Source organism: Choloepus didactylus, chromosome 1 (genome assembly GCF_015220235.1).
Source record: "Choloepus didactylus isolate mChoDid1 chromosome 1, mChoDid1.pri, whole genome shotgun sequence".
Classification (NCBI taxonomy): Eukaryota; Metazoa; Chordata; class Mammalia; order Pilosa; family Megalonychidae; genus Choloepus; species Choloepus didactylus.
In genome coordinates this window covers 202,598,566-202,612,323 of record NC_051307.1, presented here as the reverse complement: position 1 = coordinate 202,612,323, position 13,758 = coordinate 202,598,566, and the positions used below count along the sequence as shown (strand labels likewise).

Genomic DNA, 13,758 nt, shown 5'->3' with positions numbered 1-13,758 from the left:
CCCGGCTGGATCAGCAGCTCTGCCCCATGTCCCAGGGTCCCTCCCCTGGTCTTCCCACCCGAGCTCCGGCGCGGGAGGCGGAGCCTCTGGGTCTGGGGGCGGGGCCGGAGGCGGGGGGACCCGTGGCGGAGCCTGGGTTCAGCCGGGATGACGCCCCGCCCTCGGCACCAGTTCCGACTTCGGGTCAGCCAATGGACAACTGACCCGCGCGTCCCCGTGGCGATCCCCATAGCAGCCTGGCGCGCTCTGGTTCTCATTGGCCACGTCTGTCGAAGCACCACGCTCCAGCGCCTCGACGCCAGCGGCCGTGCCACGTACACGGCGGCCAATTGGCTGGCCCGGGTGACGTCACTGGCCGCGCCGTGTCCGCCCGGAGTTCGGCACCAGCCACGCTCTGTCCCGAGTGGCGTCCGGTTTGTGGCAGCCGAGGATCCGGCGTCAGGGCGGGCCGGGCGGACGAGGTGGAGCCAGAGAGGGTCAGTCTGGCGGGTGAAGGGCGTGGAGCCGGTACGGGCGGCGGGAGTGCGCGGTCGGGGTCGGCTGGAAGGGCCGTGGCCACCTCGGAGCTGGGACTCACTCTCCGGCCGCCTGCAGGCTCCGAGATGAAGGCGCTGATCTTGGTCGGCGGCTATGGGACGCGGCTGCGGCCGCTGACGCTCAGTACCCCGAAGCCACTAGTGGATTTCTGCAACAAGCCCATCTTGATGCACCAAGTGGAGGCGCTGGCCGCGGTGAGGCCCGGGGTGGGGTGGGTACTGGCGGGGCAAGGAAAGGCTAGCGACCTGGGGACCGGAGTTCCTGTGCCTTCTCGCCGAGTTCGCCTGTCGGCCCGCGCTGTTTTGTCTGGCAGGCAGGCGTGGACCACGTGATCCTGGCCGTGAGCTACATGTCTCAGATGCTGGAGAAGGAAATGAAGGCACAGGAGCAGAGGGTGAGCCGCTAACTCTCAAGGTTTCCCTTGTTCCCTGCTCAACCTCCCACCGTGGGTGGTAGTAACCTGACAGAGTGGCTTTTCCTTTCCAGCTAGGAATTCGCATCTCCATGTCTCATGAAGAAGAGCCTTTGGGGACAGGTCAGTACAGCCGGGAAGGTCCTTGGGGAGGGGTTAGGGTTGGGTTCCAACTGCCTGGGTGGAGTCTGCTTAGCCTGGAGCCCAGCAAGGTGGATTTCTGAGCTCCACCTTGCCTTCTTCCCTTAGCTGGGCCCCTGGCGCTAGCCCGTGACCTGCTCTCTCAGAGTGCAGACCCCTTCTTTGTCCTCAACAGTGATGTGATCTGCGATTTCCCCTTCCAAGCCATGGTGCAATTCCATCAGCACCATGGCCAGGAGGGCTCCATTCTGGTAAGGGACTGAGTCTTTCTTCTCTGACATTCCCACCTCCCAGTCTTGAACTGCCCCTTGTGTGGTGGGTGCACAGCTGTGCAGTGTGCATCTAAGCACAGCTCCTGAGATCTGGGGCAGTGTAAGAATCAAAGCCCGGGAGCACTGGATTAGGCCTGGGTCCCCCTGCACCCAGGTGACCAAAGTAGAGGAACCCTCCAAGTATGGTGTGGTAGTGTGTGAGGCTGACACGGGTCGCATTCACCGGTTTGTGGAGAAGCCACAGGTGTTTGTGTCCAACAAGATCAACGCAGGCATGTACATCCTGAGTCCTGCAGTGCTGAGGCGCATCCAGGTATGTGGGAGCCAACTGCTGGGTGGGTTGGGATGGAGCAGGCCACCACTGCCAATGCCCTGCTTGTGAACTGCCCACTCCCACAGCTGCAGCCTACATCCATTGAGAAAGAGGTCTTCCCTGTCATGGCTAAGGAAGGGCAGCTGTATGCCATGGAGCTGCAGGGTAAGGCAGGGAGGCCACAGGGCGGGGGGTACTCTCTGGCTGGGCTGCACTCTCTGATGCATCTCTTCTTATAGGATTCTGGATGGACATTGGGCAGCCCAAGGATTTCCTCACTGGCATGTGCCTCTTCTTGCAGTCGTTGCGACAGAAACATCCTGAGCATCTCTGCTCAGGTCCTGGCATTGTGGGCAACGTGCTTGTGGTGAGGCCTCTACCCAGCCCACCATTGACCCCCTCGGGCTTGGGGGACAAGTGGGCCACTTGAACTTTCCCCACTGCCCTCAGGACCCGAGTGCCCGCATTGGCCAGAACTGCAGCATCGGCCCCAACGTGAGCCTGGGTCCCGGTGTGGTGGTGGAGGATGGCGTGTGCATCCGGCGGTGCACGGTGCTACGGGACGCCCACATCTGCTCCCACTCCTGGCTCGAGTCCTGCATTGTGGGCTGGCGCTGCCGCGTGGGCCAGTGGGTGAGCCTGTCATCTGGGCCAGGTGGGGAGAGGGGCAGGGCACGCACCTGCCTCGCTGACAGGACCTGCCCCTCCTCCCAAGGTTCGCATGGAGAATGTGACAGTGCTGGGTGAGGACGTCATAGTTAACGACGAGCTCTACCTCAATGGGGCCAGTGTGCTGCCCCACAAATCTATTGGCGAGTCGGTGCCAGAGCCTCGCATCATCATGTGAGGGGCTGGCGGAGGATCCTGTTTCCCCTTCAGTGAGGGGAGCACTGGCTTGACACATCAGAAGGCCCTGGACTTGTTGCCGTTTGTCTGGGGAGGACTGGATGAGGCTGAAGCTGTTGGACACCTATCTTCTCATGTGGACATATCTGGCAGGAGCCCCTCTGGGCATACCCCACAAACCCCACTAAAGAAGGGCTGGGGTCAGGGCTGTATGGAATAATAATTTAATGCTCACTGTGGCCCCTGAATGAAAGTCAAGCTGAGGCACAATTGGGGACATGGCTGGGCTCCTGCAAAACACGGCTACACACGGGCAAGATAGGGATTGGACATGGGGGGGGGGGCCTCGGGACAGGGCAAGGGGAGCTCATAAATAGGGTCCAGCTTGGGTCTGGGTTTGAGGGTGCAGGGTGCAGGACATGGCAGGTGTGGGTCAGGCAGGCCTAAGCAGCTGAGGAGGTGGTATTTGCATTGGCTGCTTTCTCCCAGTCCTCCACAGACACGATGGTGGCTTTACAGAAGAAGCAGTCCTTGTTGTTCATCAGGTGCTGGTCGATGCAGGCTCTACAGCAGGGGAAGGATAAGGGCTGCCCTGGGCATCCCACTACTCCCTGCCCCCACCCCCAACCGGGGGCTCACTTACTTGCAGGACTTGTGACCACAGGGCTGGAACACAGCAGAGATGGGGTGGGCATAGCAGATAGGGCAGAGATCCTCCTCACTAGTGGGCTGTTGGGAGAAGAGTCAGGTAGATGGGGGTTGGAACCACAGGCAGATGTGGACGTGCCCTACCCACTTATGTGCGCAAGCAGGAGCACTGACATGTACATTCAGGGGGCCTGGACCTGTGGCCTGTGGCTCTACTAACCAGGGATGCAGCTGCTGCCTGGGCAGATGCAGAGGTCAGGTGTGCCAACATCCGTTCCACCTGGGCCAGCTCCTCGGCACTGATGTACTCCGTGTCTGGGGAGTGGTAGGTCTCAGGTCAAATGCAACCTCAGAACCCTATGCCTCTGAGTGCCCCCCAGTCTGAGAATTGTTCTTCAGGTCACTGACCTGGCCCAGTCTCAAATCTCTCCTTTCTTCCCCTCCCCCAGGCCCACTCACAGCTCTGCAAGGAGAAGCGCTTCCGGTCTGGGGCAGGCAGGGCAGTGCCAGGTGCTGGGGGCTCTGGCTGCCCCAGGAGATAGCATATAGAGCGGAGCTGGAAGCAGGGGTCAGCCAGGAGCACTGAGGTGGCTTTTTCTGTCCTGGGGATAGTGAATTCAAAGGGGCAATCAGATCTTAGGCATCTGTAAAAGGGAGCTGGTGGTGTGGGTGGGTAGGTGGGAGGGACAGGTGGACACATTGATATCGATATTCACATTACTGCATTAATCTCACCCTATCTCCATGTTTCTTGCCAACATACCCCAATAAAGACTCTCACAGCCTGGATACCAGTTTGGGGGTTGGTTCATGGGAACCATTAGAAGAGTGAATCATCTTGACCTACAATGCCATTAACCCTTCAAAACCACTCCAAGTAAACAAGCTAAGGAGCACTAGCGGTTTAGAGATGCTTCCCAGCCTTTCCCTTCCATCAGCCGGTGATGGGTGGGGTCCCCACCTTCAGGGAGGAAGGCGCTGTGAGAAGCCGCCGGCCAAACACTGGCTGGGCCTTTGGGGCCGGGCTCGGGCTCCCTCTGGCGGCCACAAGGGACCCTGGTCGCGGCTGGGAAGCAGCTGCCCCGCCCCCCGGCAGGAGCCAATGGGAGGCCGGGGCCCCGCCTACTAAGCTACCACCTCCCGGCGAGTATTTAGAAGCGCGAGTGACCAGAAAACCGAACGGAAAGAACCGGGTAAGCCCGAGAAGGGAGTGTCGAGCAAAGCACGGCCCCACCTCACAGCCTGAGAGCCGGGCTGACAGGCCGTGCGGGGCGGCGCCCATCTTGCCTCCCCGGCCATGGTACACTTGGCGCCGTGCACGTCGAACCAGAGCAAAAGTAGGTGAGTCCCGGAGCTGTTCCCTGTACAGGAGCAGCCCTGACCCACCCACCCTTGGTGGCCGCCGTCATGGCCCGGCTGGTGCTGCTGGGTGCACTGCTGTGCATGCTGAGCGTTGGGATGGGCGCCCCGGACTCCCCCGAGGACTGGCCGCCCCCTGCGCCCCACAATTGCCCCAACAAATGTGTCTGCGCTGCCGACCTTCTGAGCTGCGCAGGCCTTGGGCTACAGGAAGTGCCGGCCGTGCTCCCTGCCGCCGCCGCGGACCTCGATCTGAGCCACAACGCGCTCCAGCGCCTGCGCCCGGGCTGGTTGGCGCCCCTTTCTCGGCTGCGCGTGCTGCGCCTGGGTCACAACGAGCTGGGTGCGCTGGGCCGCGGCATCTTCACCAATGCCAGCGGCCTGCGGCAGCTAGATCTATCATCTAACGTGCTGCGAGTGCTTGGCCGCCACGACCTCGACGGGCTGGGGGCGCTCGAGAAGCTGCTTCTGTTCAATAATCACCTGGCACGCTTGGACGAGAACGCTTTCCACGGCCTGGGCGCGCTCAGCCATCTCTACCTGGGCTGCAACGAGCTGGAGTCCTTCTCTTTCGACCACCTGTATGGTCTGCGCACCACCCACCTGCGTACCCTGGACCTGTCCTCTAACCGGCTGGGGAACATCCGGGTGCCTGAGCTGGCCGCGCTGCCGGCCTTCCTCAAGAATGGCCTCTACTTGCACAACAATCCACTGCCTTGCGACTGCCGCCTTTACCAGCTGCTGCAGCGCTGGCATCAGCGGGGTCTCAACGCGGTGCGTGACTTTGCCCGTGAGTACATGTGCCTGGCCTTCAAGGTGCCAGCGTCTCGCGTGCGCTTCTTCCAGCACAGCCGCATCTTCGAGAACTGCTCGGCTGCTCCAGCACACGGCCTAGAGCGGCCGGAAGAGCAGCTGCACGTGCAGATGGGCCGGTCTCTGCGGCTGCACTGCAACACCAGTGTCCCAGCCGTGCGTGTTGCCTGGGTCTCCCCACAGGAGGAGCTGCTAGTGGCCCCAAGCTCCCGTGATGGCAGCATCGAGGTGCTGGCTGATGGCAGCTTGGTCATTAACACCGTGCAGCAGCAGCATGCGGGTGTCTTTGTGTGCCTGGCCACCGGGCCCCGCCTGCACCACAACCAGACACACGAGTACAATGTCACTGTGCACTTCCCGCACCCCAAGCCTGAGGCCTTCAACACCGGCTTCACCACGCTGCTGGGCTGTGCCGTGGGCCTGGTTCTCGTGCTGCTCTACCTGTTTGCACTGCCCTGCCGGGGCTGCTGCTGCTGCTGCCACAGTCTCTGCCACTGCTGCCACTGTCCCCGAGCACCCAGCCCACTCCAGGAGCTGAGTGCACAGTCCTTGGTGCTCAGCACCACACCACCAGATGCGCCCAGCCGCAAGGCCAGTGTCCACAAACATGTGGTCTTTCTGGAGCCGGGCAGGAGAAGCCTCAATGGCCGTGTGCAGCTGGCTGTGGCAGAGGACTTTGACCTCTGCAACCCCACGGGCCTGTGGCTCAAAGCCAGCTCAGAGTCCACTAGCTCCACAGGCTCTGAGGGTCCCATGATGACCTAGGCTGCCCAGAACTCCCACCCAGACATCACCCTGCCTGCTGCTTGTCCTCCTCCCTGCTGCGGTCCAGTTCACTGCCAGATACTTGTCCCTGGCCTCCTGGGTGGGGTCCCCAGCTGGTCTTCAGTTTCACCCCAGGTCCCGGCAGGACCTGCTTGTGCTGCTTGTCTTGGGAGCTCCTGGTTCTCAAATGCATTGGGGACCGGGGCCCATCTGGAAAGGCCTGTTAGAGCCCGAGGCCCACGCCCAGGGGCCGAGACATCTGTCAAGGCATGGTGGCATAATCACCTTCCCCTTTCCAGGAGGCCTGGGAGGGAGTGGGCCCACAGGGGAAAACCAAGCCCCCATGCCCAGGGCAGGGGCAGGAAATGAGCTCATTTGTGAAACAGTACTCTCCTGGCCAACAATATCCAACTGACTTAAAGCTTTACAGCTCTGCAGAGACTGATGGACAGCTATTAGACAAGCAAAGCTCCTCAAACCCATGAGGGGCCTGGCCTGAGCTCTGGCCAGACTGGCCCACTTTCCCTGGCTAGAGGCATCCAGAGGCCACTCTAAGGGTAGAACCCATCCAATGGCTGTAGGTCATGAGACAGCACTGAGGGGCACCATGGCCTGCACCCCCAGCTTTTCAGCAACAAAAAGCCTGCTGGGTGTGCCTGAGCTGAGAGGGCTAAGCTGGAACTTGCTGTCCCTTGAGGGCAGAAGCCTCTTAAGGGCTGGCACTGGTCTCAGCCTAATGGCTGAGGCGGCACCCTGGCTGCACACGCATCTCCCCACTCCACTGCAGGGGAGATCTGGGAGCCCCTCAGGTGTGGAGGTTGAACTGATGTCTCCCATGGGTGTACTGGGCTTAGCTGTCTTGGAAGTTTCTTAATAAAGGTAGTGCATGCCCATTGCCGGAGCCTTTGCAGATGCAGGTACCAGTGTGTGTGCACTCAGCTCGCGATCCCAGCAGCACTCCAGGTCCTGCCCTGGCCAACGCAGGAAAGTCTCCCCCTACCCCACCCCACCCCTTGAGAGTCTGGCACCCCTGTCCCTGCCTGTGGCGTGGCCATGAAGCAGTGGCTCTGACAGTGGGCCAGGACACCCTATCTTACGAGGGTCCCTGATTCTATCCAGAGGTGCTGCTGCCACCTGTTTAGGCAGTTCACACTTCATCACCTTTCTCTACCTCAAAACCTGGTATTGAGGTCCATTTCACAGATAAGGAAACTGAGGGGCAGCCTCTCCCCATCAGATAGCCCCAGTCCCACAGAGGCCCACAGTGCCCAATACTTACCCTGAGGCTGGGCTGTGCACCAGGAGCTGTACAAGGATGCCTGTCACTGCCACCAGGATAGGGTAGTGGTCCACACTTTCCAGGCCTAAGGGCAAGGCAAGCAGGGGATGAGCTGCCCCCAGGCTCCTGCTGCCTGGCTGATGCCACCCACGCCTCCCACTGTCCTCCCACAGAGGGCGAGCTGAGAAGCTGAGGTACACCGAGCCTGGCTGTCCATTGCAGAATGGAAAACTGCTCCTGGAACCAAGGCCCCTGGGTTTTGGGGTGCAGGGCATCTGGGTCCTCACCAGGCAGCCGCAAGGTGACCACACGGTCAAACAAATTCCTCTCAGCCGTCACACGGTTCAGCACTTGGTTCAGCAGCTGTGAGGGCAGGAGCCCATTGGTGGATGGATGGGCTTGCCACTGGGTGTCCCCAAGATCCCACCCTCCTTGCCGGCTGGACACACCTGTGCAAGACGTCGCAGCAACATCTCAGAGGTTGGCCGGGCCCAGTCAAGGAGTATCTCGGGCACCAGTGTGATGGTCATCTCCAAGACACGCAGCAGGCTGACTGAGAGGTCAAAGCAGGTGGCACATACCTTGAGCTGCCGGCTGTCCACAAAGTTCCGTTCTAGGCGTTCAGCAGCCTGCTGGATCTGAGCCACCAACAGTTGGGTAGGTAGTGGTCAGTGACCTGGCCACGTCCTAGGACCATGTATTATCCCTCATTAAACCCCAGCCCAGAAAGCACCCCCACAGCCTACCTCCTGGATCATGCCAATAAATTCAGAGAAGGCCCAGTTGAGCTGGTTGAGTACGCTGTTGAGGAAGCTGGGCGCCACATCAGGGCCCTCCCGCAGCAGGTCTGCCATGTGCTGCTGCAGCAGGGTGGAGGGGCAGGGCTCTGCAGGGCATGAGAAGATAGCGTCATCAGGGGCTTCAGTGCAGTGGCCCCCACTTGTGTGCCTCTGTCCTCACCCACTGGGCCACTGGTGTGAAGACAGAAAGATGGCTCCCTGGGAATGCTCAGGTCACAAGGGCAGGGGCCAGGGTGGAGACTGGGACTGCAACTGCCCACTTCTCTGCCTGGCAAGCCACAGGCTGCAGTTGTTTCCAGCTGCCACACCACACCACCACCCCCAAGCCTGCTGGAGCAGCCACATGGCCCCAGCCTGACCCCCAACAAGTTGAGTCACATGCTCTCCTGAAGGGATTAGACCTAGATAGAATGACTTAGACCCCTCCCCATTCGTATCAAGGCCAGCTTCTCCAGAGCCTGCTTGAAGCCAGAGCCCTGCTGTCCTTTACTGTTCTCTGCTGCCCTTGGCTTGGCCTTGGCATATGGCCAAGAGGGTGGACGCCAAGTCTGGGGTTGGCAGGCAGCAGTAACCAGAGCCCTCCTCTGCAGCCAGGCCTGGCCTGGCTCCCCTACCCCTCACGATGTAAATCAATAGTTCCTGCAGCAAAGATATCTGGTCCTACTGCTGCCTCTCCACTTGCAGTCAGTTCCACCCTGAGGGCAGGACCGAGACAACTGGCAAGGACTTGCTGTGTGATTTTGCCCAAGCACTGGGCCTCTCTGGGGCCATCACTCAGGACAAACCTTGTCTGCAAAGGCAGAAATACACCATGTGGGCCAAGGACAGCCACAGAGGAGGGTGAGTACAGTGTGTGGCAGGCAGACCCTGTAAGCCGGACAACCCCAAGTCCCCAGCGGAACCTCGATGAAGATCCTTGGGCTCATAGGGCTTTGCTGGACCACAGCCCCAGCAGAGAGAGCATGGGCTCCGCTCCCAGACAAATGCCCCCTCCTCCAGGGAGACCCATTCACACCAGCTCAGGGGTCCAAGGTCTGAGCCCAGCCCTGGATCTGGTACCAGCAGATGGCAAGAAGGGGGCAAAAGGAAGGGTGCTGGGGCAAGGGTGGAGGTCAGGGTGCTAGCTCAGAAGGTCCAGGATCCTCACCCTACATGAGCTGCCAGCAGCCTGGGAAGATAAGGCCCTTTTCACCATGACTCGTGTGGAGTGTTTGGGCACACATGGGACTGGGGAGCAAGGAGGAGCACTCCCGGAGTGTCCTTGGGCTGGGAAGAGGCAGGAAAATGGAAATGCCAGGGGAGAGGCAGGGAACTTGGGGCCCAACACCAGAGAACAGGAGAGGGGAGGGCCCGTCTGGAAGAAGTAGGACAGTCTGAGACTCCAAGCGCAGCTGTGAGAGCCACCAGCCCACCAGTGCCCACAGCAATGCCAGGAGCTGCCCACCCTGGATACTCACTTTGGAGGCTGGGCAAGTTGGCGTCCTCAGGTTTGGTTTTCAGCAAGTGTGGCAGCCGTGTATAGCGGTACCCAAACCCACAGCCCTGGAAGTGAGGTCAGTGGGGGTCAGTGGAGCACGGCAACCCCTCCCTCCAACCAGCCTTAGCTACCTCCTCTCCAGCCGGACTTACCCGCCACAGCCGCACCAGGATCCAGTTGGTCTGGGCCCAGGGTCGCTGCTCGTAGGGAGCCAGGAGGTTCCTGACCATGGCGATGCGCCTGTGAGGGCAGGGGGATGGCAGGCACAGGGTGAGGCTGGGCATGGTGCTGCACAGGGCAGGGTGTCTGCCCCCCATCCCCCCACTCACTGCTCCTCAGGAATCCGCTCCACAGCCCTCAGGGAGTGTGGGTAGCACACGTAGCTGGCCAGGGCCTGCATCAGTGAGTCTCGGATGTCTGCTGGGGGCAGCCATACCTCAACAAGTGCCCAGCATGGCCCCCAGCCCCCCTGCTCCCCTGTCCACCTGGCCGGCATGCTATGCCGAAAACAGCCAGCAGAGGTGCCACCCCACCCCCATTTCCCCTGGATCCTCTGGAAGGCACCTTACCGGTGCCCACGATGCGTGTATCAGCGAAGTGTTTGGCAAGGATGGCAGCCAGGCAGGTCAGGGTCTCTTCATAGCCTGCAGGGTGGGGTAGTGGGAGTTGTCAGCTGGGTGGAGGCTCTAGAGGCAGGGGCAGGGGTGAGCTTGGAAACAGGCTCCAGAACTGGCTCCAAGGGCCAGTCTGGCACCTGGGGACAGCGGGCGCAGCACTGGTCGGCAACTGGCGAGGGACTAAGGCACGGCCTTGCTGTGGGGGAGGGCAGGTCCTGGGGGTGGGCCGGTCCTGGTTCAAACCATTCCAGCACACTCAATGGCTCAGCAGTCAAAGCCCCTCGGGGACCCACAGCTCCACCTCTGGGGACAAAGCCTAAAACTAGGCCTGGGGTGCGGGAGGACTTCAGGCTAGACCCCATCGCCCGCAGCCAGATAAATTGCCAAGCCCAGTCTGGAACCAGGGGCCTGCGAGAAGCCTGTGCTCCTAGGCAGTCTCTGGCAGAGCCCCACATTCTGTTGTGCTTTACAAAGACAAACCCGCAAGGGCTGCTACAGAGTGTGGGCAGTGCCCAGGAAGAAGGCTGAGGGGCCAGCTAACTCCTGGACCACAGCAGCTGCTCAGTAGTGCCAGGAAGGGGGTAAAAGCCAGAGGGAACCCCATGCCAACCCCGTGCTCCCCTCCAAGGGAGGAGCTGTTGGTTCGATGGCTGTTGGGACCAGGGCAGGGGTCTCCACCACGTGGGGCTTTTCTGTTTGTTTGACCCAGGGTGGAGCAGAGTAGGAACTGCTACCCCCAGCCCATGTGGATGTGCTGCTGGGTTGTGGCTGCCTTGGACTAGGGCTCTAGAGCTCACGGCAAAGGCCCCTTTTTCTGCCCCATCCCAGCCTGAGTGGCCCCATCACCTGGGAGCTCCTCCATGCTGTGCACAGGACTGAAGTAATTCTTGAGGGCGCTGTAGCTATTGATGGCCACACTCAGGTAGAACTCGGGCATGAAGGCAAAGAGAGAACCCGTGCGGTCACTGTGCTCGATGGTCCGCAGGCAGACACGCAGCAGCCAGTAGATGTCCAGCATCTTCTCCTGCAGGAGGCACATGGGGCTGTGGGGCTGCCCATATGGAGGGCCATGGGGCGTGACTTGGTGTGGGGGGTCAGGAAAGGCCTCCCAAGGAATATGACATCAGAGCTGAGACACCGAAGGATCCTAGGAAGTGGGAGCAGCAGCTCAGGCCGGGCCAATCAAGCATTCAGCGGGCAAGAAGGCCTGTGGGGCAGGGGTTGGCGGAGGCAGGCACTCTTGGCCTGCAGGGAGCAGCACCGCGGCTCAGACCAGAACTCTGGTTTGCATTTTTTAAGGGTACAGAAGGTTTCAGTAAAGGGGTGCTGTGACCAGAACTGTGTGCTCCAGCAAACTATCAAGTACAGAAGGGGCTGCAGGGGCAAGTGGGGACTGAACAGAGAGGAAGCTGCAGCTTGTCTGGGCCCAAGATGACAGACAAAAGGACTGGATGGGCCACGGCAGGGACACACTGATGGGCTGTAAGGGCCAGGGAAGGGCTGGGCCGGGAATGGGGACCATAGTCCTGGGGTTGGTGGAGCCTGCACGAGGCCAGAGGGGGTTGGCTTAGGACAAGTGGAGCATGGGGTGCCTGGAGATAACCCCAAAAAAAGGAAGCTGAGGAGGCAGAAAGAAATTTGGATCTGGAGGTCAAAGGAAAAGGGGGGTGGTGGTGGTACTGCTGGTGGTTCAGAGGCCACAGAAAGCCAGCCAAACCCACCGAGGACCCCGTTCCACAGTGGCACCCAGAGTGTGTCAGGATCATGAGGAGCACAGGAGGGGTCACCAACCAGAGTGAGGTGCTGGGCCCTGGCCCAGACCCATAGTATCCGCATCTCAGAATGGGCAGAGTAGCTGGACCTTACACCAGCCCCAGGGACTGAGGAGAAGGTATCAGCAAAGGGCCAAGGGGGTGGGCCTGGGCCTGGGGAGCACACACGGGCAGGGGTGCCAAGATGGCTCCCTGGTTTTGTTACTCAAACATGGACTTTCTCTAAGCCCAACTCTGCAACTAAATTCATCACCCTCCCTCCTATGTGGGACAGGACCCCCAAGATGAATAAGCCTTCCTTGTGATATGGGACATGGATTCTGGGAATGAGCCTGACCTAGGCATCGAGGGATTGAGAATGCCTTTTTGACCAAAAGGGGGAAAAGAAAGGCAACAAAATAAGGTTTTAGTGGCTAAGAGATTTCAAATAGAGGCAGGAGGTTGTCCTGGAGGTTACTCCTATGTAAGCTTCAGCTAGATATCCCAAAGGACCACAGTACAATGAGCCCAAGTCAACAGCAGTCCCGAAAAGGTTAAAGAATACCCGGATGCCTATCTGAGACTCTCTAAAAGTTTCACTCACTAAATTTATTCTTCAGAAACTTAAATCCTTTAGAGTGCTCCTATGCCAGCTAAGTCCTAAAACCTAGAGGCAATAGTGTTTTCAAGAACATTAACCAGATGTGTCCCCTTTTCCCTTAATGTCAACACCCCTTTTCAACATGAACAGGTTAGGGTGGTCACTGCCTAGACATCCCTGAAGATTGGGAAAGTGATTAACTACAGGAAGGGGCAGCAACAGACAAGATGGAATTTAAAAAAGGACTATGAATACTGACTCTCTATATAATTTTCTTTTTCTTAGTTGTGAGGGTATTAGAACACTTAGAAGGAAAGAATTGAAATGGTGGCACTGAACCCATAGCATCCTTTTAAATTTGTTCTATAGCTACTTCTTAAATTGTAATTTGAAAGCAAAACCTTTTTCTATGTATGTTATATTTCACTATAAGGAAATAACTAAAACTATGATACTATAACTCATAATAACTTTAGAAATTTCCTATATATCTACTTGTTAAAACATACTTTGAAAGATAGTAACTTTTTGTATATATGTTGTATTTCCTAATAAGGACATAACAAACTGTGGAATTGTAACCTATAATATTCTTTGAAATTTGCTAATTATTTGTTAAATTGCACTCGGAAAGCTATCACTTTTACGTGTATATGTTATATTCTACTATTTTAAAAATGATTAAAAATGATAAAAAAAAATAATAAAATGGAACAAAAACAAGACATTAAAAAATAAATAAATAAATAAAAAGACGGCTCCCTGGGAGCCCGCTGCCACAGAAGCCCAGGGAAGACCACGTCTGAGCAAGGAGATGGCAACGGCACCAAAGTCACCAAGGAAGCGATGTGATGAGGATGGAGATGTGCCCGCAAGGTCGAGGGGCAAGAAGGTGGACAGGGACCCTGGGGACTGTTTTGGGGTGAGGGAGCCTGTGCTGGGCCAGGTGAGGGAGCCAAGACACAGCTCCTTTGAGAAGTTTAAGTGAGAACTGGGGAGAGGGGCAGCTGTGGAGTTGGGGAAAGGCCTTGTGGACTTTTCCCTTTAAAAATGGGAGAGACTGGATGAGAAGGCGGCTGAGAGACAGGCGGGCAAGGTTCCTGAGGAGATGGTGTGGAGGAGGTGGT

At 58.6% G+C, this 13,758-nt stretch overlaps 3 protein-coding genes across 7 annotated transcripts in view; 2 read left to right on the top strand and 1 right to left on the bottom strand.

Moving 5' to 3' along the window:
* The first annotated feature begins 352 nt into the window (after positions 1-352).
* Positions 353-2,760, top strand: GMPPB (GDP-mannose pyrophosphorylase B). The gene is made up of 10 exons (XM_037850879.1): positions 353-476; positions 595-731; positions 851-931; positions 1,024-1,072; positions 1,199-1,341; positions 1,517-1,675; positions 1,762-1,840; positions 1,915-2,042; positions 2,126-2,308; positions 2,391-2,760. The coding sequence occupies exons 2-10, from the start codon at positions 603-605 to the stop codon at positions 2,520-2,522; spliced, it is 1,083 nt and encodes a 360-aa protein (XP_037706807.1). The 5' UTR covers positions 353-476; positions 595-602; the 3' UTR covers positions 2,523-2,760.
* RNF123 (ring finger protein 123) overlaps positions 2,706-13,758 on the bottom strand; it is a 26,360-nt gene continuing 15,307 nt past the window's right edge. For 3 of the 5 annotated variants that reach the window (XM_037850812.1, XM_037850809.1, XM_037850806.1), the window contains 13 exons: positions 11,126-11,303; positions 10,232-10,306; positions 9,992-10,082; positions 9,815-9,902; positions 9,643-9,727; positions 8,132-8,271; positions 7,835-8,023; positions 7,673-7,748; positions 7,386-7,470; positions 3,629-3,771; positions 3,390-3,484; positions 3,165-3,250; positions 2,706-3,085 (listed from right to left, as the gene is read on the bottom strand). In XM_037850812.1, the coding sequence (XP_037706740.1) occupies positions 2,965-3,085; positions 3,165-3,250; positions 3,390-3,484; positions 3,629-3,771; positions 7,386-7,470; positions 7,673-7,748; positions 7,835-8,023; positions 8,132-8,271; positions 9,643-9,727; positions 9,815-9,902; positions 9,992-10,082; positions 10,232-10,306; positions 11,126-11,303 (1,452 nt within the window). In that variant the 3' untranslated portion in view covers positions 2,706-2,964. The remainder of the gene's footprint in view (positions 3,086-3,164; positions 3,251-3,389; positions 3,485-3,628; positions 3,772-7,385; positions 7,471-7,672; positions 7,749-7,834; positions 8,024-8,131; positions 8,272-9,642; positions 9,728-9,814; positions 9,903-9,991; positions 10,083-10,231; positions 10,307-11,125; positions 11,304-13,758) is intronic. The other 2 variants (XM_037850817.1, XM_037850820.1) reach the window with 2 other exon arrangements.
* On the top strand, positions 4,320-7,016 carry AMIGO3 (adhesion molecule with Ig like domain 3). The gene has a single exon (XM_037850857.1). The coding sequence runs from the start codon at positions 4,577-4,579 to the stop codon at positions 6,104-6,106; it is 1,530 nt and encodes a 509-aa protein (XP_037706785.1). The 5' UTR covers positions 4,320-4,576; the 3' UTR covers positions 6,107-7,016.

Excerpts from the sequence above, each read along its gene's own strand:
- GMPPB (XM_037850879.1), top strand. The coding sequence starts at position 603 with ATGAAGGCGCTGATCTTGGTCGGCGGCTATGGGACGCGGCTGCGGCCG. Across the intron at positions 1,342-1,516 it reads GCCAGGAGGGCTCCATTCTG|GTGACCAAAGTAGAGGAACC; the intron begins GTAAGGGACTGA and ends CCCTGCACCCAG. Across the intron at positions 2,043-2,125 it reads TTGTGGGCAACGTGCTTGTG|GACCCGAGTGCCCGCATTGG; the intron begins GTGAGGCCTCTA and ends CACTGCCCTCAG.
- AMIGO3 (XM_037850857.1), top strand. The coding sequence starts at position 4,577 with ATGGCCCGGCTGGTGCTGCTGGGTGCACTGCTGTGCATGCTGAGCGTT.